This window comes from Hippopotamus amphibius, chromosome 13, assembly GCF_030028045.1.
Source record: "Hippopotamus amphibius kiboko isolate mHipAmp2 chromosome 13, mHipAmp2.hap2, whole genome shotgun sequence".
Classification (NCBI taxonomy): domain Eukaryota; kingdom Metazoa; phylum Chordata; class Mammalia; order Artiodactyla; family Hippopotamidae; genus Hippopotamus; species Hippopotamus amphibius.
The window spans coordinates 46620349-46643521 of NC_080198.1; the positions used below are offsets into that span (position 1 = coordinate 46620349).

The following is a 23173-nucleotide window of genomic DNA, read 5'->3' on the forward strand; positions in this document are numbered from 1 at the left end:
GCAGACAGTGGGGGAGGGCATCTCTAGGGCTGTGCTAGTCATTTGCGCTTTATCCTGTAGGCCGTAAAGGGTTGTTTGTTTTGAGCAGGTGAGTGACATGGTCAAATATACTTGTTGGAAAGATAATTAGCAATGAAGTGGACATGGATTAGAAGAGTGGGGAGGATTGGAGTTAGGGAAGCTTGTCTTTTTCTTGCAGGCTTCACCAAAGATTGCAGAAAGTAGTCACCTTCCTCTTTCATTCTGATATTTTTCTCCAAAGTCCCTTAAAGCGTAATAGGCCTATACATAGTCTGATTTCTGCACTAAAATTTCAGATCATTTAAGCAGCTTAATTAGCTACTGTAGGTTTGAGTTGCTCATTTCTTAACCGTTTTCCATCTCAGTTTAACCACTTGCAAGACTTCTATTCCTTAAAACACTTCTACTTCCTAAAGAAAGAACCTTCTTTCCACCAGCATCCTGCTTAAACTGTGAAACCATTCTTGATCCAATCACTGTGGACAAGGAAACTTGAGTACCAATATTGGTTAGGCCTAGGACACATGTGCATCCCTACTGCCAAGTGACACAGGGTAGTGTGATTGGCAGTCCTGTGTAAAACCCAGAGAGAGGGCCACTTGAGATGAGATATAAGGGTTTGATCTAAGAATGCAGTTCACATTAACATTTATTAGATATTTCCCATTTTCATACTCTTGTAAACTTAAAGAAGTTCGTAGTGAAGTGAAATAGTTACACTCCTTTCCTATGTCTTTTCTCTCTATTTAGGTAGAATAGTGTTTTTTTTACTCGAAGATAATGTTACTATTATTTACATAATTACTAGATAATTTGGGGAACTAGTTCATAATTTTCTCACATTTGAGTGGTGAAAATATGTTTCCAAAATATTTAAAATATATATAATTTCACATTTTAAAATATTTGAGAATGTTAGAGTAGAAAAGAGGTTAACTAGTTTAGCCTCTTTATTTTATAGATGTTTTCATGGTTTTTAATGTCTCTTTCTATATTTCTTCTTTTCATTCTGTATTTCTTCTCTTTTGTATTTAATTGAGGGAGTCTAACCTACTCCTGGTATTTTTGTGAAATGAACTTTAAAATTTCCATTTCTCAATTTAATTTCTCAATTTTAAAAGGAGAATTCTAAGCATTAAGTTGCTTTAATGGATATTTTTTCCTTAATTGCTTTCAAGTAATTAAATATTTATGCACTTGACTCTTCAAAAAGTAGAGATTGCCTTCAGAGTTTTTAGGTATATTTTCTTTGTTTTACAGTTCCCATCTTCCTAGCTTGAAGAAAATAAAAAGATGGTTCTTTATAAGTCAAATGATTCTTTCTGCCCCATCCAGCTTCTTGAGCCTCATATGTAAACCACCTACATAAGATCCTATGTTCTTTCTCTGGTTCTTCCTTGCATCTATTTTTTCAACATCCTTTCTATATTTCCATCTGCTCCCTGAAGGCAAAGAGCTTAGAAGTATCTTAGAATTAATTCTTTGTTAATCCATTTACAGCATTCTGTTAGTGTAGCATTCTGCTTTGTACCCTCATTTAATGGAAAGCCTTTTCTTTTTGCATGAATATAAAAGTATCTTTCTAACTAGTTCTAAAGTCATTTGAAGATCTTGTTCTCACTAACACAGGGATGTGATAACATTTGCATTTTAAATTCCTTTTACCAGAATGGGAGACCATGACTGAGAATGAGGAGGTGACGTCAAAGTCAAGCATATCTCAAAGAGCAGATTCTCAGAAAGGGACATCAAAAAGACTTCAAGGAGGTGTTCCCCAGGTTCTTAACTTTGAGGAAGAGTGTGAATGGCAAGTTTTAGCAAGTCAGTGGGGAAATGAAACAAGGGAAAGAGATACACTGAAGAAAGGTTCCCTGTGTGAACGAGACAAGAAGAAAAGGACTCCACCAGAAAAACGAGGCCGAAAGTGGAAGGAATTTGGAGAAAGCTTGACTTCAGATTCAGCTTTTTCTGAAAGTTTAATAGGTACTGAAGGAAAGAAGCTTTATAAATGTGATATATGTTTTAAACATTTCAATAAAATCTCTCATCTTATAAACCATCGGAGGATCCACACTGGGGAGAAACCTCATAAATGTAAGGAGTGTGGAAAAGGCTTTATTCAGCGCTCAAGCCTTCTAATGCATTTACGGAACCATTCTGGGGAGAAACCTTATAAATGTAATGAATGTGGGAAAGCTTTCTCTCAAAGTGCTTACCTTCTAAACCACCAGAGAATCCACACTGGGGAGAAACCTTATAAATGTAAGGAGTGTGGAAAGGGCTTTTATAGGCACTCAGGCCTTATTATACATCTAAGGCGCCATTCTGGGGAGAGACCTTATAAATGTAATGAGTGTGGCAAAGTTTTCTCTCAAAATGCTTACCTCATTGACCACCAGAGGCTCCACAAAGGAGAAGAACCTTATAAATGTAACAAGTGTCAGAAGGCTTTCATTCTGAAGAAGAGCCTCATTCTGCACCAGAGAATCCACTCTGGGGAAAAACCCTATAAATGTGAGGAATGTGGAAAAACCTTTGCCCAGACCACTTACCTTGTTGACCATCAACGGCTCCACAGTACAGAGAACCCATATAAATGTAAAGAATGTGGAAAAGTGTTCATTCGAAGCAAAAGCCTCCTCTTACACCAGAGAGTTCACACCGAAAAGAAGACCTTTGGTTGTAAAAAATGTGGAAAGATTTTCACTTCTAAGTCAAGCCTCATTGACCATAAGAGGATGCATAGCAGAGAGAAGCCTTATAAATGCACTGAATGTGGGAAAGCCTTCACTCAGAGTGCTTACCTTTTTGACCATCAGAGACTCCACAATGGGGAGAAGCCCTATGAATGTAATGAATGTGGGAAAGTGTTCATTCTGAAAAAGAGCCTCATTTTACATCAGAGGTTCCACACTGGAGAGAATCTCTATGAATGTAAAGACTGTGGCAAGGTCTTTGGTTCTAACAGAAACCTCATTGACCATGAGAGACTCCACAACGGGGAAAAGCCTTATGAATGTCGAGAGTGCGGAAAAACCTTCATTATGAGCAAAAGTTTCATGGTCCATCAGAAGCTCCATACCCAGGAGAAAGCCTACAAATGTGAGGATTGTGGGAAGGCTTTCAGTTACAATTCAAGCCTGCTCGTACACCGGAGAATACACACTGGGGAAAAGCCCTTTGAATGCAGTGAGTGTGGTAGAGCTTTCAGTTCTAACAGAAACCTCATTGAACATAAGAGAATCCACAGTGGTGAGAAACCCTATGAGTGTAATGAATGTGGCAAATGCTTCATTCTGAAGAAAAGCCTCATTGGCCACCAGAGGATTCACACAAGGGAAAAATCTTATAAATGTAATGACTGTGGGAAAGTCTTCAGTTACCGCTCAAACCTTATAGCCCATCAGAGGATCCACACTGGTGAGAAGCCCTATGCATGTAATGAGTGTGGGAAGGGCTTTACTTACAACAGAAATCTTATTGAACATCAAAGAATTCACAGTGGGGAAAAAACCTATGAATGTCATATATGTAGAAAAGTCCTTACCTCTAGTAGAAATCTTATGGTACATCAAAGAATCCATACTGGAGAGAAACCTTATAAATGTAATGAGTGTGGAAAAGACTTTAGTCAGAATAAAAACCTTGTTGTACATCAGAGAATGCACACTGGGGAAAAACCATATGAGTGTGAGAAGTGTAGAAAATCTTTTACTTCTAAGAGGAATTTAGTTGGTCACCAGAGAATCCACACAGGGGAGAAACCATATGGGTGTAATGATTGTAGTAAAGTTTTTAGGCAAAGAAAAAACCTTACTGTACATCAAAAAATTCATACAGATGAAAAAAACTGTGACTGTGATGAGTCTGAAAAAGAATTCTCTCAGACTTCAAACCTTCATCTTCAACAAAAAATCCATTCTATGGAGGACTTCTCTTGGCTCCAAAATGCAAATGAATCCAGGATAGAGATTCAGAAAATCTAGTATCATATGTGAAATAGAATAGAATCCCCTGCCTACTTAAGTAACTTGGATAAATGGCAGCATATGGTTTTTATAAGGAAAAAAAATCATAATTGACCCTTTTATAGACAAGTATGTTGCATGAGGAAGACAGTTTATCTAGACTTGCAAGACTACAAAAACATAAGCAAATTCTAGTTAAAATAAGCTCTGTTCCAAACCGTTTGTTATGATCCTAGAAAAGGACCTTGGAGCAATTGAAGATTCTGAAGAAATTGGGTTATGTTTTATAAGATGTAATGATGTTATTGTAAATGATAGCAAAAACACCTTGATATTAAAAAGTGTACGTTTTTGAGAAGATATATATGTATTGTACATTTTAAAGATAGTATCATTGCTAGGCGAAGTCTGTACAGACAGTATGATTAAGACGTATCAAACATGGAGTTGGGTGGGCAAGAGTCTGCTGTTTGAGGACAAGTTAAGTAACACTGGATTTGGAAACAGAAAACCTAGTTTTGGGTCCTGGCTGTTTCTCTTAATAGCTCTGTGATGTTAAGTCAGCCTCTAAGTCTCAGTTTCTCTGTCAGTCAAATATTGGCATAATACCTACCTCAGAGGGTTGTTGTGAGCATTCAGTAAAAGGATCACGTGAAAGTACTTTATGAAATAATTTAGTTGTCAATAAAGTTGGATAAAAGAGGTATGGTCAAAATCTAGAACATGGCATAACAATGTTTGTTCATTAATATTAGGACTTCATGAAACTCAAAAGATTCATTTTTATAGTAAGAAGAAGTATGATGGATAGCTAACTTTGGAATTTAGTACTCTAAAAAGACTTTTTTAAAACAGACTTTTTAATGTTTAAGGGAGATAATAGATAATATACCTAGTTTGTTTTTGTGGAAAAAATACTGGCTTATTAAATAGTATGTCCAGTCATTAATATGATGCCCAAAAAAAACAATTTGTTTTTCAGCCTTTGAATTTTAAACCTAGCAGATGTAGAGTGTCAAAATGGAAAGACAGTCCTATGTTGCTTTCCTTGTTGACAGGGAAAAATCCTTAACCCCAACCCCTGAGCTGATCATCCCTGCTGCTGTCATTCTGAATTCCAATCAACATTTCATCATTGCTGACATACAAATAGCTTGTCACTCAAGAAGCAACATTGTCTCAGCACTCAACTTACCACATAAGTTTTTTTACAGAGAGCCAAGCCCTTCAAAGCTCTCATTAAACCAATTCAGAATCCAGCTCTGAGTGGTCAGGCCTATTTACTCCCAGTGAACCAATCATTCATTCCATCTGTACCCTTTTGTACATTTGTAAATTTAATTCTTCATGTATTTTTGATTTGATAATTTTATGTTGTAATTCTCAGAACTCCAATTCTGTCACTGGAGTATAAATACCTTGATATTAGGATTGTGTTTTCTGATACTAGCAGCGTTGAAGTTGTGTGTTGATTATAATAAGTGTTATTAATTCAACCCCAAAGTTCCTTGAGGGCTGGTTCCTTGTTAGACTGAAAGGACCAAGAGTGAAAAACTGGAAGGGGCCCAGGTTAAAAGTCTGAAGACCCCATGAGTCAGATTCTGCCACTCTTCCTTGGACAAATGGCTTCATTTCTTGGAGCCTTGATTTCCTTATCTGTTAAACAGAAGGGATAATGTCTACCTCACCAAGTGTTATGAGGTGATGTATATGAAGATGCTTTATGTCCATACTGAAGAAGAATCACCCCAGATTATGTAATAGTTACACAGGGAGAGATATATTTTAACAATGGAGAGAGCTGGCATTTTACCTCTTCATCAGTTTAACAAGATGTAACATTGCTAAGACTGAAACAGCTCACATGATGTGCCTCCGCATGTAATGCAATAAAGCCCAAAGTATAACCTGAATTTATCAAGCTTCTTAGACCTGATTGCCAGTTTACAGGAAATACAGGAGGCAGAAGAACAAGATGAAAGACACCATGAGAAACAAGTTCAAAACATGGGACACTGTGTAAGAAAACTGTACTGGGGGAATCAGCTGGAGGTCCAGTGGTTAGGACTCCATGCTTTCACTGCTGAGGGCATAGGTTTGATCTCCTGTCGGGGAGCTAAGATCCCACAAGCTGAGGGCGTGGCCAAAAAAAAAAAAAAAAAACCCACTGCATTGGATTCTTCAAAAAGATATGATGAAAAAGGGAGGGGGGTGATAATTTTTGATGCTGAATGTTATTGTATTGCTTTTTTATATATATCAAATTTTGCATAATGAAAGGTATAAAAAGTGGAGGGGAGGGGAGGGTTGTTTTTAGAAGATACTGAAGAGCCGTAAGATGCTGCACCAGGAATAGACTCACAGATGCCCAATTGATTTTTGACAGATGCAAAAGCAATTCACTAGAGGAGGGATAGCCTTTCAACAAATGCTGCTGCAGCGATTAGATAGTCATAGGCAAAAAATAAAAATTACATCAGGAGCTAAGGCTAGGCAAAGAATTCTTAGACATATCAGAAGCGTGCTCCATAAAAGGAAAAAAATGATAAATGAAACCTCATCAAAATTAAAATAATTTTCTCCCCAAAAGACGAAAAGGCATTACAGACTGGGAGAAAATATTTGCAAATCATATATCCAACATAGGATTTGTATCTAGACTAAAGAATTCTCAAAACTCAGCAGTAATAAATAGATCCAATTAGAAAATGGGCAAAAGACATGAAGAGATATTTTACCAAAGTATAGATGGCAAATGAAAAGATGTTCAACATCATTAGCCATTAGGGAAATGCAAATTAAAAATCTGCACAGCCATCAGAATAGCTTTTTTTTAAAAAGTTTTTAACACCAAATGCTGTAAAGGATGCAAAAGAACTTAATCTTTTATATTGCCAGGAATGAGAATGGAGTAATTTGGCAGTTTTTTATAAAACCAAACATGCACTTGCCATATGACCAAGTATTTGCACTCCTGAGCATTCATCTCAGAGAAATGAAAACTTGTGTTCGCAAAAAAAAACAAACCTGTGCGTGACTTTTAAAAGCAATTTTATTTGTAAGAGTCAAAATCTAACTAACCCAAATATCTTTCAACAGGCAGTTAAAATAAACTGTAGTTTATTATACCGTGGAATACTTATTACTCTGCAATAAAATGGAATGACCTATTTATACCTGCAGTGATTCAAGTGTATTCCAAGAGAATTACACCTAGTGAAAAAATCCAGTCTCAAAAGATCATATACTGTATGGTCACATCTATATAATATTCTAAAATGACAAAAGTATACAGATGAAAAACAGGTTAGTGTTTGCCAGAGGTTGGGGATAGTGGGAGGGAAAAGGGGAACAAAGAGGGGTAGCACTTAGGGAGGTCTTGATGGTGTTGGAAAAGTTGTGTTTCTTGATTGTTGATGGTGGTAACAAATCTACATGTGATAAAATGGCAAGGAAGTGTACACACACATTGTACTAATATAAATTCCCTGATTTTTTATATTAGACTATAATTGTGTAAGATGTACCTATTGGGGGAAACTAGTTGAAGAGTATTATCTTTGCAACGTCCTGTGAATCTGTAAATTCAAAATAAAAAGCAAATCAAAACTAAAGAGCCATACCAAATGCAGTGTGTGAAACTGATTTGGAAAAACAAAATTATGAAATATATATTTTAGAACAGTTGGCAATTTGAAAATGACTGGATATTAGATGATAGGGAATTATTGTTAATTTCCCTACTGTAATGATAGTATTGTTAGTTTCGAGATTATTCTTATTATTGAAGGATGCATATTGAAGCATTTGGAATGAAGTATTTTGATGATTACAACTTTAAAAACTGTTTTCACTATACGGAGAGATAAGGCAAATGTAGCAATGCGGTAACTGTTGAGTACAGAAGGAGGATACAGGCATTCATTGTACCATTCTCTGTATCGCTCAATATTTCCAAAATAAAACGTTTGGGGCAAAATTATCAGGGCCTTCTACAGATGAATATTTTGTAGCTTCAGGCTGCCGGGTGCGCGCCTCGGTTAAGTGCCCTTGCCCAGCCCAGCGATGCCCCGCGCACGGCTCAGTGCCCCAATCCACCTGCACTCTTCCTCTAAGCGCTTTAGCTCGCATCACTGGTCGGCGATATTGGACACCCAACGAGAAGACAGCACCTCCGAGATTCCTAGAGAGGCTGGCCTGGCGACTTCGGGAGCCGGAAGCCCATCCCCAGGCACTTCCTGTCCGGTCATTGTTCTCGCGCCGGTAGGCGCAGGGGTCTTCTGTCCGCCCTCTGCTCCAGAGCCCGGGAGCTCCGGCCAGGTTTCTCCCTCGCACACGGTGAGCGGGGTTGGCGTGACCTGGGCGCGAACGTCGGTGGCGCGGGAGGGGCCATCCCAGGGGCCACCAGTCCCGTCCTCCCCTTGGGGATCTCAGCCCTGTCTGCTCGGGGGCGGCTCCGCGCCCCGCCACCTCGGAAACCCGGCTGTCGCCTACTTACCGGGGGCCTAGCCCGGGGGAGATTGGACACGGATCGCCCCAGGGGCCAGGCTCCCCCCGGGAGCAGGGCTGCGTGGGACCTGGAGGAGGGAGGAGATGGGTTGCCACGTTTGGAATTAGGGAAAGGATATTGAAAGGAAGCTCTTGATAGGAGACTGTGCTGTCTAGGGCTGGAGGCTGATTTAGAGTTTGATCAGCAGTCTGATGACAGTACTCAAAGTAGGCAGTCTTGCTTATACATAAGTGAAACGAGTGTTAAGGGCCTTCCTCCTTGGTAGAATTCAGCTAGTTATGGAAAGGATAATTCTCCAGAATTAAGATTTGTTGCAGGACTGAAAATACTGCCTTACTCAAGAGATGCGTTCTATATAATAAGTTGCCAGGAAGTTAACGTAGGATAAAGTATATGATCATTTCAGTAGCAGCAAAAGGGGACTTAATGAAAATTTAGGAAAATTTCAGTTTCTTAATCAACTAAAATGCTAAGGTTATTTTACTCACAAATAAAAAACATCTGTTGGCTTAGCTATGATACGGGGGTACTGTTAAGTTGGTGGTGGTATGATTTGGTGCAGTCCTTTTAGAAAGCAATTTGGACGACTTCCCTGGTGGTCCAGTGGTTAAGACTCCTGCAGCCAATGCAGGGGGCCCGGGTTGATCCCTGGTCAGGGAACTAGATTCTGCATGCCACAACTAAAAGATGCGGCATGTCACACCTAAGACCCAGCACAGCCAAATAAATAAATAAATAACTTAAAAAAAATAAAAATGAAATAGAAAAAAAAAGCAATTTGGCAATACATGTCACTCATAAAATTCTTCAGTCAGTAATCCCTCTATTCTAAAGGAATAATTCAGCAACAGAAAAAAACTATTTGCTTGTAAAGGATCTTAACAATTATTATTAAGAAAATAAACTAGATAGGGAGGGTTGGAGGGAGGCTCAAGAGGGAGGGGATATGGGAATATACGTATACATATAGCTGATTCACTTTGTTGTACAGCAGAAACTAACACAACATTGTAAAGCAATTATACTCCAATAAAGATGTATTAAAAAGGAAAGAAACTGAAAGCAAAAGTCCTTTTCCTAATGTAGTGGTTAATAAATAGGGGCTGGTTAAGTAAATTATAATATAGCTGTAATTTAGAGTACCATGCCAGAAGGAGGTGACTCATATGTACTTATATTGAAACATCTGCCTAAGACTATTGTAAAATGTGGAAATTGAGTTCAAAAAGCAAACAGTGCAGGTTGCTGAACATGTACAAGCATAAACTAATGTATGTTAGGAAAAAAAGCAATATGTGTGAAGGTGTGCATATATGTATGGAAATGCAGAGAAAAGACTGATAACTAGTCTGTGTGTGTGTAGGGCATGTGTTTAATTCCATATATTTCTGTATTGACATGTTTTCAATGAGACTGACAGTTAATCCACACCATAGGTTATTGTGTAACTACTAAAAACAATGTGTGAAGAATGGGAACGTGGAAAATCTTTTTGTTTTAATCTTAAGAGTAATAGTTGGTCTCATAGGACACTTGAAAGAAATGAAAAGGTAAAAATCAAAGAAAAAGGACCTCAAAACCACCTGTAACTACATTACCCAGAGATTAGCACTCTGAACATGTTGGTGTCTAGACTACCAGTCTTTTTCTTGAGAGTCTTTTGTTCACGCTGTTGTCCTTGGTGGTTAAAAAAAAAAACCAACACCCCCCCCCCGCCAAAAAAAAAGAAACACAACTTTGTATTGTGATTTCCTTTCTTAAAAAAAAAAAACCATGCTGATAATTGTGAAAATATGCATTCCCATAGTTAAAAAGTTTAAGTCATAATTGTCAGTATGGTTAGAGGTTTTCCCTTGAAAGAAATATGTTAAATTCTTCAAAAAACAGTGATTATCTCTTTGGAGATGAACCAGGGGTAATTTTTCATAATCATTTTCCATATTTTTTAAGTTTTGACAATTAAAATATATTAACTTTATAATTGAGGGAAAATCAAGAAACATTATATAAAGAGGTTTGTAATGTGATTATTATGGGGATAAATTTACAGTCCATCCTGTTGAGGAGTAGAGCAGACCTTGTGCTGTAGTGGCTGCTGCCTAGACACTGGTGAAACTGGCTTGTGGGCTTGGTGGCATCCAGGGAAAGCTCTGCTCTATTGCTAACAGAGTTTTCTGATTTCTCAGTAGACATTACTCATCCTGGCTCTGGGAGGAAACTCAAGAAGAAGCTTTCAAGACTTTAAGATTAGATGGGGCTTGACATCTGCTGGGCAACCCCTAGCTATAGGAGTTCCCCTGCTGAGCAGAGACTATGACTACAGAATTGAAAGAGGCCATGGCCCTGGCTCCTTGGGGCCCAGTGACGGTGAAAAAGGAGGAAGAAGAAGAGGAAAGCTTCGTGGGTCAGGCCTCCAGCCAACAAGTGCACTCTGAAAACATCAAAGTCTGGGCTCCTCTGGAGGGTCCTCAGACAAGCCTCTATGTATCAGAACAGGAAGAAAAGGTAAACAATGGCCTGGGAGGAAGGAGGGAGGAGAGACCTAAAGATGTCAAGTGATTTCACAGAGGACCCTGCCCCTCTGCTTCCACACATAGAATCTTGTTTCCTGGTGAGGGCTCTGGCCTCTAGTCTTTTACAATATAATTGAAACATTATATTATTCTATTGATATGACACTTATTACTTTCTATAAACCAGTGCTTTTCAAACTGTGCTGTAGTTTGCAATTACTTGGGGAGCTTTTTATAAAATCGTGATACCCGTGCCATACCTCATGGCAGTTAAACCAGAATCTTTGTGGTGGGGGGAGTGGGCCCCAGACCTCTGTATTTAAAAAACAAAAAAAACAAAAAAACCAACTCTTCAGGTGATTCCAGGCAGAATTTGATAACTCTAACCTGTACTTCTCAAACTTTAATATGCATAGGAATCATTGGGGAGTGGCGGGGGGAGAAACAAGTGAGGATCTTGCTAAAATGCAGATTCTGATTCAGGAGGTCTGGGGTGTGCGCTGAGATTCTGCAGTTCTCACAAGCTCCCAGGTTATGGTGAGTCTGCTGATCTGCAGACCACGATTTGAGTTCTTGAGGCTGTATGTTTTCAGATACACATCTTTCCATCACTAGCTAAGTGAGGACAGAGGTTCCCCAAAGCTTCTCTATAATAATATGATCAGAACCTTGCTTCTTTGATCTTTAGATCTTAGAAAAGTCTACTCTGGAAAATCTCCCCATGTGCTCTCTTGTCTTGTCATGCACTAACTGGCAAATTAGGTTTGGGTGCTGGAGTGGGCAGTGAGATGAAATCAAAGTGGTTGGGAAGAAGGTAGTGGGCTTGGTGCTCTGTCTAACTCACTTTGGGGATTCGGGAAGATTCTGGCTTCCTTTTCTTTCTTTCTTTTTTTTTTTGTTTGTTTGGTGTTTTTCTTTCTTTTTTATTTTTTTTTTTATTTTATGGCCTCCAAGAATAGGTGCTTATTGTTCTCACCCTCAAAGCTATAATTATGCCACCTCCCACTGACAGTCTTCTCATAAACCCACCTGTGCCTGCTTGTTTCTAGGGTCAGAACGTGTTCTGGGACATGGCTGTAGTCCTGAAACCAACACAGGAGGTGCCTGTTGCATCAACCCCAGGCAGCTCCTCATTTCCGGGGACTCTGGTCAAGAGCAAGCTACTGGACACTCATGGGAACATGACTTATCTAGGTGAGGTTCAACCCCTGATTCAGAGTCTAACCATTGAGGTTTCTCAAAATCTTTTCAGAGACTGGTGGTCGGTCTGTTCTTCTAGTCTGAGCAACAGAGAGTATTAAGGTGCTGAAAGTGTCAGGGAGAGTTGGACAGAGGAATACTGAAAAATGCCTGTGTGTTTGTCACAGGAAATGGCTTATTTTGCACACAGTCTCAAGAAAGGTGAACTCCAAATTTACTTTTTAATCATATTTATTGCTCAGCAAGTTTCATATTTATTCATGCATGTAGACACAAGTCCTCTTCACATGCTTTGTGTTTTATTGTAGCTTGGTGAGCCTGCAAGAGAAGCTGGCTAAGGTAGGAAGGGTCACTTTTTGTGGTGATACTTTGAGGAAATGCCCTAGAGGTGTTCTGTTTTCATAGATATTTGTGCAGATTCTAGAGGGTTTTGGGCACTTGTGTCAACTATGATGATGTTCAAAGCTAGGTCTTCATGGAGGGTACTGATGGCTGGCTTATCACCTGGTTCTCTAAGCTGGGACTCAGGATATGTCTGGCTAGCAGCATTGAAGCTTACCTGTGAAGGAGTGACCTGTAACTGTGAGTCAAGAGTGTGGTAGCCATGAGTTCTGTGTTGTGGAAGCAATCCCTAGGTGACTGCCAAGGCCCCTCTGGTACTCGCATGCTATGAGTCTGCCTGGTATAGGGCTGTGCCTGAGTATTCTGAACCCGTTCTCCTCCCTAGCCAATTTCTCAGGCATTTGCAAACCAAGTCACTTTCTTAAACCAGTGCTATGGGGAAGGTTAAGATTGCCACCTTTCATTTTCTTGTCTCTTCTTTGATTCCCCAAACTCTTAGCAGCTTCTGTTTCCCACTTTCTGCTCCATTCTCTCTGGCACATTCCCCTGTGCATCATTTCTTTTCTGTTTCCTTGCTTTATCAGTTAGTCATTCATAGTCTTAACTCCAGCAGCTGTACCCACCCACCAGGAGCTGTACCCACCCACTCTTTTGTTTCTTTGCTATTCCCAGCCAGGACTCACCTTTCTGCCAGCCATTTCTATTGTAATAGGTAATGGCAAGGGACTTCCCTGGCGGTCCAGCAGTTAAGACTCCTTGCTCCCAATGCAGGGGGCCTGAATTCAATCCCTGGTCAGGGAACTAGATCCCACATGCTGCAACTAAGACCCAGTGCATGGCTTCCCTGGTGGCACAGTGGTTAAGAATCCACCTGCCGATGCAGGAGACACAGGTCTGAGCACTGCTCCAGGAAGATCCCACATGCCATGGACCAACTAAGCCAGTGTGCCACAACTACCGAGCCTGTGCTCTAGAGCCCGTGAGCCACAACTATTGAGCGCATGCACCTAGAGTCTGTGCTCCACAATAAGAGAAGCTACCACAATGAGGAACCCGTGCACCACAATGAAGAGTAGTCCCTGCTTGCCGCCACTAGAGAAGGCACATGTGCAGCAATGAAGACCCAATGCAACCAATAAATAAATTAAAAAAAAAAGAAAACGAAAAGAATCCGCGTGCCAATGCAGAGGACACAGGTTCGATCCCTGGTCTGGGAAGATCCCACATGCCTTGGAGCAACTAAGCCCGAGTGTCACAAGTACTGAAGCTCACATGTGTAGAGCCCATGCTCTGAAACAAGATCTTGAAACCACTGCTGTGAGAAGCCCGTGCACCACAGCTAGAGAAAGCCTGCATGAAGCAATGAAGACCCAACACAGCCAACAAACAAAAAAAACAAAATCACCCTTTAAAAAAAAAAAGACCTGGTGCAGCCAAATAAATAAATTTTTTTTTTAAAAAGGTAATGACAAAATAGTACACTAAATATATGCAGTTTATTGTATGTTAACTGTATCTCAATAAAAGTTCTTAAAAAAAAAAGGTAATGACGAGAACACAGAGCTCTAGGAATTGAGAGGGAGACACAAGTGTAGTTGCAGCCCTGCCTCTGATAACTCTTTGACCTTGAGCAAATCCTTTCTTTCTGGACCTCCATTTCCTGTTCTACAAACTGGGATGCATTCATTCAGTAAATACAGGATTTGTTGGGGGCCTGCTTCCTGTGTGCTGGGCAGTGTGATAGGTGCTAAGGATATAGCAGTGAGTAAGAACAACCTTGCATACAAGTGAAGGAGAATAGTTTCATCCTGATGATAAGATTGTGTAATATACATGAAAGTACTTTGGAAATTTTGATGTTAATGTCTGAGAGTTTTATCTACAGTTTGGTATGTGTTCATTGATACTGACTTTACTAAAGTTTATACATTTAAAACCAAGTTTTTAAGCTTTTAAGCATAACTTATTTTTATTTCCTTTATACATCTAGAAAAAATTCAGAATATTTCACAAACAAAAAAAGTTTGGGAACTTCCGTGGTGGCTCAGTGGTTAAGAATCCACCTGCCAATGCAGGGGACACAGGTTCGATCCCTGGCCCAGGAAGATCCCACATGCCATGGAGCAACTAAGCCTGTGCACCACAACTGCTGAGCCTCTGTGCTGCAACTACTAAAGCCTGTGCACCTAGAGCCCATGCTCCACAACAAGAGAAGCCACCTCAATGAGAAGCCCTTGCACCACAACGAAGAATAGCCCCCGATTGTCGTAGCTAGAGAAAAGCCTGAGCACAGCAACAAAGACCCAACACAGCCAATAAATAAATAAATAAATAATTTTAAAAAGTTTTTACATAAAAACTAGGAAAGGAAGGGTAGAGAGGCAGTGGGGGAAAGAGGTAACAGGGAGAAAGTAAGATAAGAAGGAAGAAAAGAAGATGTAAGAGCAGTTTTAAACTATAGGGAGAAAAATGGAGTAGATTAAAAAATCAGAACAGTAGGTATAGAAATAACCAGAAAAAGATTAGCCTTTCAGAATTTTTTGTTGTCGCATTCGGGGCTTTGTTGTATCCAGCGCACAGGCATTCCTTTTCTCTGACACTGCTCTTCTTTCCGAATGGCTGTGATGGCCTTAGCCAGGCAACCAGTCTGGGCTGTCCTTCTTGCCCAGTGTTGCTATGTGCCTTGCAGCTTCCCTGTCCCACCCATCTTACTGGCTGGAGAGCTGCCCTGTCCGCCAGTCAGATGTCTGTGGACACTGGTTCCCCTGTGCAGTTGCTGCATGACCTGCAGCTCACAGCTGAAGTCACACACTTCCTGACCTTTACAACTTGACAATCTTGTTCTTTTTCTGGGCCCAAAAAAATCTGACATATTTTCTGTCTGTTGTTTCAGGTGCTGAAACCAAGAACCCACCATTATTGATTCCAAAAACTGAGATATGTGATGAAGCAGAAAAACCCTTCATAATATCAGGAAGAATCCAGAAAGTTGACCCTCGAGGACCTGAGTTAGGAGAAGCCTGTGAGAAAGGGAGTGTGTTAAAGAGGCAGAGAATAAAGAGGGAAAAGAAAGATTTAAGAAAAGTGACAGTGAAGGACTGTCCCATGCCTGAGAACTTCAAAGAAGAGGAAGACCAGAAGTGTCACAAATCTGAGGAGAGATACAGCCTTGGTTCTGGCTCTGTTAAAAATCAGAAAAGCCAGCTTGGACAGAAACCTTTTACATGTAGCGTGTGTGGGAAAGGCTTTAGTCAGAGCGCAAACCTCGTAGTGCACCAGCGAATCCACACTGGAGAGAAACCCTTCGAATGTCATGAGTGTGGGAAGGCCTTCATTCAGAGTGCAAACCTTGTTGTGCATCAGCGAATCCACACTGGACAGAAACCATATGTTTGTTCAAAGTGTGGGAAAGCCTTCACTCAGAGTTCAAACCTGACTGTACATCAAAAAATCCACTCCTTAGAGAAAACCTTTAAGTGCAGCGAATGCGAGAAAGCCTTCAGTTACAGCTCACAACTTGCCCGGCACCAGAAAGTCCACATTACAGAAAAGTGCTATGAATGTAACGAGTGTGGGAAAACATTTACTCGGAGCTCAAACCTCATTGTCCACCAGAGGATCCACACCGGGGAGAAGCCCTTCGCCTGTAATGACTGTGGCAAAGCCTTCACCCAGAGCGCAAATCTTATCGTGCATCAGCGAAGCCATACTGGTGAGAAGCCATACGAGTGCAAAGAGTGTGGAAAAGCCTTTAGTTGTTTTTCACACCTTATTGTGCACCAGAGAATCCACACCGCGGAGAAACCTTATGACTGCAGCGAGTGCGGGAAGGCCTTCAGTCAGCTCTCTTGCCTTATCGTGCACCAAAGGATTCACAGCGGGGACCTTCCGTACGTGTGTAACGAGTGTGGGAAGGCCTTCACCTGCAGCTCGTACCTGCTAATTCATCAGAGGATCCATAATGGGGAGAAGCCGTACACGTGCAGCGAGTGTGGCAAGGCCTTCCGGCAGAGGTCAAGCCTCACGGTACACCAGAGAACCCACACAGGGGAGAAGCCCTACGAGTGTGCCAAGTGCGGTGCGGCCTTCATCTCCAACTCGCACCTCATGCGCCACCACAGAACCCATCTCGTCGAGAGCACATAGAGGATGAGGAAGACCTCCAGGCACCAGTCAGAACCTCCCACCCCCCAAGTCAGACACCTCTTGGCCGTTTTCTCCTCCTTGGTGAAAACGAAGCCTGCTCTGTCCTTAAAAGTAACAGTTTTCAGGCGTGCAGCACAAAACACAAGAAGGGCATTTCAGAGGCTAAAGAAAATGAAAACGAAGGCCTCAAGGCAAGGATCTTGTTTTTAACTTGGTGCCCCAAGTGGTCATGTTGTCTGAAGTGGAATGTGGCTTTCTTAGAAGTGGGTCATACAGCACTCAGTGATAAAGATCCCTTTGGGGAAAGGCATTTTTCACTTAACTTTGTTTTTGAAAACTCTGGTAATTTCTTGGGCAATAGCCTGGTTACTGGTGTAGGTCTGCCTGATGGAATTCTGGAGATTTGAACCTTGTATTTTATTATTTTGGGTCAAGCAGTGACTCATTAAGGAAACCACTTGGGGTAGCAATTCACCAACAACTCACCTGTGAACATTTATAAGTTTTCCATTCCCTAGATAATTTTTTTAATTATTAAACAAACAAACAAACAAACAACACCCTACTAACCGTCTACTGCTCCTAAAATGGATGGAAGTAGGAAACAGTCATTTGCCTGATCGTTTGTACCTTATGAATGTTGGTATGGTAAAGCCCTGGGGACCTCCGGCGAGTCTCTCCTGACTGTTTCCCAGCCTGCATGGCCAAGCACTTGAGGACTGATGGAGACAGCACACTGGGGGCACAGATGCTGCTGGGCTTTGTTCCTTTACTAAGGTCAACAACTCTTCAAATAACCCCAGTTGCCATTGCATCCCATTTGAGTGAGACGCTGCTAACAGCCCCCTCTCCAGTTAGAGGAGGCAGAGAATAAAGCTTCTCTGGGGGCACGCCCACTTTGTCCCTGCTCTCACTCTGCTCAGGCCCAGGCAGGGGGCTCAGTTTGGGTGTCATTGTCACTTTCTGGATGGTCTTTAGAAGAAATAATGGAGCCCTTCTAACTCTGAGAGGACCCAAGAGGGAAATGAAAAGAGAGGGAGGAGGCAGAGTGGGCTTCCTAAGGTCTTAATTTGTTTTCTTAGAAGTTCAAAGGTATTGGAATATGAAAACTTTTAGAAGGATAGACTGGCTAAGGTAAGATACCTTGTTACCATTGAGCCTTTACTCCTGGAAAAACAATTTCTACAACTATGCAATAGGTAGAGTTATGTTTATATAGAACTTGTATTTATATAGAACTTGATTTTTTGTCTTGTGTACCTTCATGTGTAGAGTCACAATACCCAGCACTTACCTCATGCTTTCACACAGATCATTACCTTAATCCTTGTAACATTGAAAGAGGTGTTTGCCCCCTTTACCTGAGAGAGGTCACTTAACACAAGACCAAGTAACAAGTGACAGCCTGTATTCAGGCCCAGGTCCTAAATCCAGGTTCCCTTTGTTCTGCCATGTTTATCCCATGTCTCACCACCTGTAACCCCACCCAGATCTGTGGGAAAGCCTGAGAAAAGGGTATATAGTCTCGTTTGTAGGTGAGGAAGCTGAGGTCATAGGTTTGGGGGTGTGCCTTAGGCAGTGTGACCAGCAAGCAGCAAATCTAAGACTGGGGTTTGAGTCTCCGGATTTCTGGATCTGTCTCCACTCCCGCTCTCAGCATGCGAGAGCGTTTAATCATAAATCCTGTACCTGGTGAAAGCAGTCAGGGGCAGCTCTCGTGCATAAGTCCATGCATTTATTGTCTCATTTCTACAAGACTAAATATTAGTTAGCATAGCATTTTGTAGTTTACAGAGCACTTTCACATACAGAAGGCATACACAAGAAAGCTTAACTTCTTAACTTTCTCCTTTAACCACAGTCTTTCATCAAAGCATATGACTTATTTTCCCAGTTTCACTCTAAATCATATAGCCACACATACAAAAAATCAATACAATTCAAAAGTAAGAATCAAAAATGCTCATGGCCTCACAGACCCTGATAGTGACTCTTCCTGTCTGCCACCTGGTAGTGGAAAGACCCAAAGATAATACTGCATGTCTCTGCTGAGATTAGGAGCAAGTTAGGTTTTTCCCCCTACATGATCAGGAGGCTCAGAGAGGGCGAACGGGTCTGAAGATTTGGGATAAATCTGTGACCATGACCCACCAAGAGGCCAAAAGTGTGCTTTCCTGAAAGGTATCACGTGGGATTTGTGACCATTAAGATGGGTAAACTGTTTGAGCTACGCATTGTGTGTTCATCCCCTTGATTGAACACTTGATCACGGCTGATTGTGGTCTCCTGGCTAGAGGTTTCTAGTCCTAGGGAGGTCAGAAGAGCTATCCAGGTGACTGTGATGTAAAGCTAGGTTTGGGAATCACTGACCCACCGTTTTACAGCAGTGATTTTTAACCTTGGCTGCATGTTAGAATCTAGGACACTGGAAAAAATTTCCATGTTAGGCCTCAGTATTTTTTTAAACTTTTGAGGAGAATGAGCCACTATAGGCAAGTAAAACCTGCGGGCCACAAATGTGTGTGATCAGAGGTGGAGGGGAACTCCAGAATAAGGATCTGGATGTGCGATGTTCTGTTTCCGCAAAACAGGACAGTGACTACATTGCTTTCTGTGCCTCTGACAACCGTTGGCTGCTGGGACTCTGACCTAACTTACTGTATTTGTATTTTAAGTGAATATACCAAACATTTTATTTATATGAGCAATCTCAAGTTCCATATAACATGCTTTTTTCTGTTCTTCATTCAACAAAATGACTTTTTACATTTTTGCTTGTGTTTCATCTCCAGGTCTGGATTTCCACAAATCTGCACCCAGGTTCAGGACTCCCGATCCTACACAAATCATGTGAGCCTAGTAGGTTACTAGACAGATCAGATCCTTCCCTAACTTATAACAACTTTCCCTCCCAATTAAACTCCCGCCCTCAAAATAAATTACCACCCACTTTTTCTATAGGGTTGCTGATAGGAAAGGAGTGACTACCCTTTGTTGTCAGACTTGGCTTAGGTTTTCCTTTTCCTGGGGGTCATCTCCCTTGTTTCTGGGCTGGTCTCTTCTCCCTTCTTTCTGAGCTGGTGTTGCCAGAAGTAAGTGAGAACTCTGAAGCCCCATTTTCTTAAGTTGCCAAGAGTTATCTTGTAGCTCTCAGACAAAAAGCTTAGCATTAAGGGTAGAGCCAAGAAGTCTGTTTTTACCCTTGAATGAGACCAACAGATGTCTGATCTGTTATGTAGAGCACAGGGATGCGACAGTGAAATCATGTACAGGTGCTTTGGGGACATGGTGGGGGAGGGGCGGATTCTTCATCAACACACACACATACACACACACACACCCCCTCTCAAACACAGTTGGCTGTGAATTCCTCCAGGCTCAGGAACCTAATTCTTTCTCTGTGCTCTGGATCCCCTCCCTGCCCTAGGTGGTCGTTCTTCTCCCACTTCTGTTACTTCTCCCCTTGTATGCCTAACCTTTCTGGGGTCACAGCCCCTTTGAGAATCTGATGGAGGTTGTAGATCCTCTTCAGGAGAAACTCAATTGCACACTCAGTTTTGTGCTTATTTGTGGGGGCATATAAGTTCCCTGAGGCCAATCCATGCATCCCTCCAGGGCCTCAAGTCACACCTGGGGATGCAGTACATAATCGCCTGCACGTGCTACAAAATGGTGACTTTTTAAAAAATGAGGTCAGACTACGGAATCTCTAAGGATGTTGCCCAGACACACAACCTTTTCAATCTTGCTTCTCCTGGCTTCCCTCCCTCAGCAAATGGTGGCTTTGTCCAGCACCGAGACTGGAAACCCAGGAGGCATTTCTGGCTTCCGATGCATTGATTACTAAAATATTTATTATGCACCCTCTTTGTGGCAAACATGGTGCTAGATCCAGGGGTGCCAAAGCAAACAAGGTCTACCATACCCCCTTTCCATGTCTCTCATGAGAAAGATGTCTGCATCCCTCAACGTGATTTACTAAGCTCTTCATAAGCTGTTCCCAGTCTCATCACCTCACTTCTCATGCACCTTTACTGCAGCCTGGAGGCACGTGCTTGCTCTTCTCGTGCCTTTGCTCACACTGTCCTTGGTGCCTGTGATACCTCACCACCACGCCCCACAGCCCCTGTCTGCTTTTCTGAACATTTGGTTTCTTTTAAGATTTGGCTCAAGCCCATCTCTGGGAAACCTCTGACTGCCCTATGGCCAAGAAGTATATTTAGAAGTATAGAAGAGCATGATATTTGTATCCAGAGTTTTACTTTATGCTTTAAAGTGAAAAAAATCTGGATTCAAGATTGTGTGTATAGTACTGTTCTCATATAATGTTGTTACGTACACTACATACTATGTAAACGTATATAGATAAATTACATGAAGGAAATATAAGAAAATGTTATAAATGGTTAAGTGACTTGTTCAGAGCCATACAAATGGTAAGTTGCAGAGCTTGGGCTCAAACCCAGGTCCTAGCGATAATGGAATTATGGGTGATTAAAAGTTTTTTTTAAAGTAATTTTCATATTTTTTATAAGGAACAAAAATTTTATAATCAGGAAAAAATAAATTATTTATTATAATTACAAATTTAGTTTTATTGTATTAACTATAAACAGTATCTCAGTTCTCCATTTTGTAGAATGTGGGATGCAGCCTGCTTCTGTCTCCTCCCCCATCCACCTCTTTGCCTCTGACAATGTCAAGTCTGATAATCCTTGAATTCGGTTCTGTAACCATAGTCTTATGCTTTGTTTATTGATTTGTTCTGAAAGTTGGAATAAACAGCATGAATGTTATTATGACTGTGTAGATGTTGTTCACTGCAGATCTAAGTAGTTTATTGTGATTATATTTCCTTTTTGGAGCAGCATTTTGTTTTTATTGAAGTTTCTGGTTGTTTTCTTTCCCCCTGTACTGGTTGCTTTTAACACATCCTCAGTTATTTTCAAATTCTCCATCCGGTTAGACACTCTTCAAGTCCTCCTTTCTCCTGTATATATCCTTTCCAGAGACCTCCAGCCTCCTGCTCTTGTCTGTCCTTGATGTTTTTTTTAACTTTTTTCTTTCTTTCTTTCTTTTTTTTTTTTTTTTTTGGCTGTTCCCTGCAGCAGGTGGGATGTGGAATCTTAGTTCCCTGGCCCGGGATCAAACCCACGCCTGCTGTAATGGAAGTGCGGAGTCCTTACCACTGGACCACCAGGGAAGTCCCTGTCCTTGATGTTCGTTCTACCTACTGTCTAGCTGTTACACTGGGCTCCATTGCATCCTAAATTGCACATCTTCCTCTCTTCGTTTACACACTCATTTCACTGCAGCACATCAAGTCACTTGCAAAGAAAGAGTATGTGGAAGGTAAAATTGTTGGGTGCTTATATATCTATATACCTTTCTCTGCCTTTGCTCTTGATTGGTAGTTTGGCTCTGGAATTCTAGATTGGAAAATTTCCCCTAAAGTTTGTACGCGTTGCTTCCCTGACTTACAGCATCCAACGTTGCTAATGAGTTGCCTGATTCCAGTCAGGTTCTTATTTCTTTGACAATAAATAGAATTTACATTTTTGTGATGTTTCCCCACCCCTTTCAAGCTTTTAAAATCTCCTGTTTATCCATCACGTACTCAATTCCCTGATGTACTCAGTGAAATTTTTCAATCTGGCTACTCAGGTACTTCTACTCTTGGAAATTTTCTCGTGTTATTTATGTAACAGTTCTCCCTTTCCATATTTTTTTATTAATTAATTTATTTTATTGGCTGTGTTGTGTCTTTGTTGCTGCACATGGGCTTTCTCTAGTTGTGGCTCACAGGCTCTAGAGCGCAGGCGCAATAGTTGTGGCGCATGGGCTTAGTTGCTCCGCAGCATGTGGTATCTTCCTGGGGTAGGGATCGAACCCGTTATCCCCTGCGTTGGCAGGCGGATTCTTACCCACTGCGCCACCTAGGTAGTCCTCCATATTTTTTTTTTTCCTGTTTTCACTCTTTCTGGATTCCTGTCAATCAAATGTTGGACCTCCTGGATTGATCCTCAACTACTTTCTCTAATGTTTCCACTTCCTTGTCTTGTGCCATTTTCTGGGAGAGTATCTTGATTATTTTTCAAGCTTTCTAGTGAATTTTTTTATTTTGGCAGTAGTTAATTTCTAAGAGCCTTTTCTTGTTTTCAGTTTGTTTCTTTTTGATAGGAGACTATTCTCATTTTAGAGATATCTCTCAAATCTGAGTATTCTAATTAGAAGGATTTTCCTAAAGTCTCTTCTGTCACCTGAATTGTCTCACCACCTTCATTCCCCTGCTCCGGGTCCTTTTTCCTCTTTGCTCGTTTTGTTTACTCTCTTTGGAGACTTTCCTCAAATGTGTTGTGATTCTTACTGATACACACACACACACAAATACACACATGCATGTATCCGTTGAGGCAGGAGTAGTGGGATTGGCTCAGTAAAGTCTTCCCTCTAGAGTGGTAATGAGCAAGCTG

General features: G+C 41.1%; 2 protein-coding genes across 16 annotated transcripts in view; both read left to right on the forward strand.

The window, feature by feature from the left end:
- The window catches only part of LOC130835284 (zinc finger protein 197), a 39634-nt gene extending 31675 nt beyond the window's left edge, over window positions 1-7959 (forward strand). For all 13 annotated transcript variants that reach the window (XM_057706739.1, XM_057706736.1, XM_057706743.1 and 10 more), the window contains one exon: window positions 1690-7959. In XM_057706739.1, the coding sequence (XP_057562722.1) occupies window positions 1690-4007 (2318 nt within the window). In that variant the 3' untranslated portion in view covers window positions 4008-7959. The remainder of the gene's footprint in view (window positions 1-1689) is intronic.
- Window positions 7960-8239: 280 nt separating this feature from the next.
- ZNF35 (zinc finger protein 35) lies at window positions 8240-21496 on the forward strand. 3 transcript variants are annotated; one of them, XR_009048857.1, is made up of 5 exons: window positions 8240-8327; window positions 10689-11004; window positions 12062-12206; window positions 15448-17834; window positions 19493-21496. XR_009048857.1 is itself a non-coding variant. In XM_057706755.1 (4 exons), the coding sequence occupies exons 2-4, from the start codon at window positions 10813-10815 to the stop codon at window positions 16698-16700; spliced, it is 1590 nt and encodes a 529-aa protein (XP_057562738.1). In that variant the 5' UTR covers window positions 8243-8327; window positions 10686-10812; the 3' UTR covers window positions 16701-19486. The 3 variants fall into 3 exon arrangements, 1 of the variants encoding a protein (XP_057562738.1); XR_009048856.1 differs by having other exon boundaries at window positions 8243-8327; window positions 10686-11004; XM_057706755.1 differs by lacking the exon at window positions 19493-21496 and having other exon boundaries at window positions 8243-8327; window positions 10686-11004; window positions 15448-19486.
- Window positions 21497-23173: the final 1677 nt, after the last annotated feature.